Source organism: Peromyscus eremicus, chromosome 5, assembly GCF_949786415.1.
Source record: "Peromyscus eremicus chromosome 5, PerEre_H2_v1, whole genome shotgun sequence".
NCBI classification, from domain to species: Eukaryota; Metazoa; Chordata; class Mammalia; order Rodentia; family Cricetidae; genus Peromyscus; species Peromyscus eremicus.
Window position 1 is genome coordinate 103,600,836 of NC_081420.1, and position 4,084 is coordinate 103,604,919.

Below are 4,084 nucleotides of genomic sequence, written 5' to 3' on the forward strand. Positions count from 1 at the left end.
ATACCTTCTCCAAAAAGACCATGCCTCCTAAAGAGTCCACCAACCGGGAACCAAACACTCAAATATATGAGTCTATAGGGGTCATTGACATTCTAACCAGCACACCAGCTGAGCTGTGAAAAAGTCTCCTATCAACAAGAAGCAACAGGAAGCCCAGGATACATGGAGAAACTACTGAGAGTAGGGAGAATAGCCGCCATTAATGGCTGGGACAAGAGACTGGGCAGGAATGCATTGGAGCTGCTACAGAGTAACAGTAGGAAGTTTGAATTATTAGAGGAGGCTGGGAAAGGCATGGCTGTGTCATGCTAGGAAAAACACAAAAGAACTAAGGAGGGAGTGCCCGCCACTGAACAGGCTCTGGGTGCATGTGTGTGGAACATGGAAATCAGTGAGTCTGTGGAGAATGCCCAGCGGGCCTGGAGCCGCACTCACCACGCGGAAGATTGCCAGGGCTGGCAAAATCCCCACGCTTCCCACCGATTCCAGTCCAGGCACTCGGGGAGTTCCTGCACAGTGCTCCAATGTCTGAGCTAGACCCCTCCCGGGTCCCCCAGCCACACCACAGACCGCCAGCATGCTGCTGGCCCCAGCAGGAATAGAAGTCAGAGGAGAAAACTTTTCCCACCCCCAGCCGTGACCCCGCCCACAGCTTGGTTCCGATTGGCTTTCTCAACCGCCTCACCACGCCCACCGAGGGCTCCTGAAGTACTTCAGCCGTCTCTGAGACCAGTCTTGGGTAGTCCCGGGAAAGGGTTCAGCTCCGCAATTTCCGGTTCCAAGCTGGTGGCCTCAGGTCTTAGAAGGGTTTCCTCTGCCTCTAGACGTCTTTTTTTTTTTTTTTTTTTTTTGGTTTTTTTGAGACAGGGTTTCTCTGTGTAGCTTTGAGCCTTTCCTGGAACTCACTTGGTAGCCCAGGCTGGCCTTGAACTCACAGAGATCCGCCTGGCTCTGCCTCCCGAGTGCTGGGATTAAAGGCGTGCGCCACCACCGCCTGGCCTAGACGTCTTTTTTTAAAACCTGGATGTGACGATTTGTATTGAAGAAGCCGAGAGAAATAGAATCGAAAGCGTTTTAAGATGGCGAACCGTACGGTCAAGGATGCCCACAGCATCCATGGCACCAACCCTCAGTATCTGGTGGAGAAGATCATTCGCACGCGGATCTATGAATCAAAGTACTGGAAAGAAGAGTGCTTTGGACTTACCGCTGAACTTGTAGTGGACAAAGCCATGGAGTTAAGGTTTGTGGGTGGTGTCTACGGTGGAAACATAAAGCCAACTCCTTTTCTGTGTTTAACCTTGAAGATGCTTCAGATTCAACCTGAGAAGGATATCATTGTTGAGTTCATAAAAAATGAAGATTTCAAGTATGTCCGGATGTTGGGGGCACTTTACATGAGGCTGACAGGAACTGCAATGGATTGCTACAAGTACTTGGAGCCTTTGTACAATGACTATCGAAAAATCAAGAGCCAGAACCGGAATGGGGAGTTTGAACTGATGCACGTAGATGAGTTCATTGATGAACTTCTGCACAGTGAGAGAGTCTGTGATATCATTTTGCCCCGGCTGCAGAGACGCTCTGTGCTGGAGGAAGCTGAACAACTGGAGCCCCGAGTTAGTGCTCTAGAAGAGGACATGGATGATGTGGAATCCAGTGAGGAGGAGGAAGAAGAAGATGAGAAGCTGGAAAGAGTCCCATCACCTGACCATCGACGACGAAGAAGCTACCGAGACCTGGACAAGCCACGGCGTTCTCCTGCACTGCGCTACAGGAGGAGTCGGAGTCGGTCTCCCAGGAGGCGAAGTAGATCCCCCAAAAGAAGAAGCCCTTCTCCACGCCGAGAAAGGCATAGGAGCAAGAGTCCACGACGCCATCGAAGCAGGTCCCGAGACAGACGACACAGATCCCGCTCTAAATCCCCAGGTCACCACCGTAGTCACAGACATAGGAGTCACTCCAAGTCTCCTGAAAGGTCTAAGAAAAGCCACAAGAAGAGCCGGAGAGGAAATGAGTAATGGATTCATTTTGACTTCTGCCCAGATGGCCTCCTGTGGATAGGAGAAGAATAGGTTTAGTGAAAGGATCAAGATCTCCTCTTCAGGCAGCTATGCGTATTTTGGGTTTTTAAAACATCAAGTCGTTTGGTTGGTTTCTGTTTTGTTTTTATTTTAATATTACAGAGGTGGTGCTAAGTTTTGTATCTCTTTGAATTATAATCAACATCTTTGAAGGATGTTTTTGACCAAATCAAGGTCAGGTTTTGACCTAACCAACTATGGTTATTCATACTTAAAAAGGGTCAAGAGGATCTGGGAGTTGGGGAGATTCATGAGAATGAAGAGATATAGCCACGTGGTGATCCTTTTCTTATTTGTAATTAAACCAGACACAGTTGTCATTTTTCTTTAGTTTCTGCTTTCTCTATGAAATCCTGAGAGTTCTGTGGTTGATACTGCTGCGACCCAGCTAGTAAAGCGTAGTAATTCCTAACTTCTCATTAACTACTATGGTGGTATTTTGTTTGTACTGAAATGTGATTTTAATTGTATGTTAATAAATAAAGTTGCCTGGGGGTTCAGAGCTATTAGAGCCATAGCAAGAGCGTGGCGGTGGTGGCGCACACCTTTAATCCCAGCACTTGGTAGACAGAGCTAGGTAGATCTCTGTGTGTAAAAGGAGACAGCCAACATTGGAGACACACGCCTTTAATCTCAATACCATAGAGGACCTGGAGGGCTGTACATACAGGCAGTGATGACGCAGTCATGTGTTTGGGTTTACAACCAATGAGAAGGCAGAACAGAAAGATTATATAAGACAAACACAGAGGAAGTAGGTCCCTTTCGGAGAGCTCTTTTGACTGAAGAGGATCGCTGAAGCAGGAAGGTTGAGGCTCTTAGCTCTGACCTCTTGGCTTTCTTCTCTGAATCGGCTCTGTGTTTCTTATTTAATAAGATGGTTGGTTACATCTACATTTGGCGCCCAACGTGACAAGAATCCATTAAAAACCACTTAACTTGGCTTGACAGCAGGTCTGGTTTCCCGCCTGGGCGGCCGGCTCCCTAGCCCAGGCCCGGGTCGGCTTGGCCTCAGGCCAGACTGACAGTAGCCCCAAGCGGTTAGCTTAAAGCCAGTGCTACAAACAACTCAGGCCTGCCCTTTCGAACAGGGCCCCTGCCTGTAAAGCTACCGCACGTGGTTGGAGCTTAAGGAAGCCAGAGCCAAGCCTTGACTAGGCTCAAGCGGGAACACGTGGCTGGATTCAAGCTCTTAGGAAGAACTTGTGCTATTCTCTCTCTCTCTCTCTCTCTCTCTCTCTCTCTCTCTCTCTCTCTCTCTCCCCTTCTCTCTCTCTCTCTGTCATGTATGAATATGTACACACAACTGTCCAATATACACAGATTTGAGACTCTTTTTTCATTCTACATATTTACTATGGTCTTCCTCATCATCCACAAAAGGCTTCTGAGTGATGCCTCACTGGGTGACAGAGCACATGGGGACCTTCCCTCAAGTCATGCTACATAGCTTCCCAGGATTAGGAGAACACACCAGGTTGTCCAGGTAACATAAATAAACTGCTTCTGTAATTTTGAACATGAGGGATCTTACATAGCCCAGTCATTCCTTCGGTTGGAGAGAGAAAGAGAGAGAGAAAGGGAGAGAGAGAGAGAGAGAACGTCTTTTCCTAGTATGGGCTAAAAACACAAAAATACTGTCTGGAACAGAGAAAGTATTGGATGGAGACACTGAATCTGTAGATTTCTTTACTGATTAGGTGAGGCAAGTGAAACCATGGCTGCACCATGCCAGTGTGAATCTGCAAACCATTAAAGAGAAAAGTCTACTGTTCTGGGCTGTGGGTGCACTAGACCTCAGGGCTAGACAGAAGGAGCCAAGAGTAGCCAGTCCTCAGGTGTCCCTAAAGTCTGAGGTTGCTTACTGCCTCATCCAGGAATTCCTAGTGAGCTGCTTCAGAATCTTTACCCTGTACTCTTTCTGTATCCAGGCAGAGTTCCCTAGGGCTTTGAAACTCCTGTTCATAGGCCAGTATCTCAGCTTTATCATTGGCTCTGAG

The 4,084-nt window shown here is 47.8% G+C and overlaps 1 protein-coding gene across 1 annotated transcript; it reads left to right on the top strand.

The window, feature by feature from the left end:
* The first annotated feature begins 1,005 nt into the window (after positions 1 to 1,005).
* On the top strand, positions 1,006 to 2,934 carry LOC131910707 (pre-mRNA-splicing factor 38A-like). Its single transcript, XM_059262605.1, has one exon. The coding sequence runs from the start codon at positions 1,080 to 1,082 to the stop codon at positions 2,019 to 2,021; it is 942 nt and encodes a 313-aa protein (XP_059118588.1). The 5' UTR covers positions 1,006 to 1,079; the 3' UTR covers positions 2,022 to 2,934.
* The last annotated feature ends 1,150 nt before the right edge of the window (positions 2,935 to 4,084 follow it).

Excerpts from the sequence above, each read along its gene's own strand:
- LOC131910707 (XM_059262605.1), top strand. The coding sequence starts at position 1,080 with ATGGCGAACCGTACGGTCAAGGATGCCCACAGCATCCATGGCACCAAC.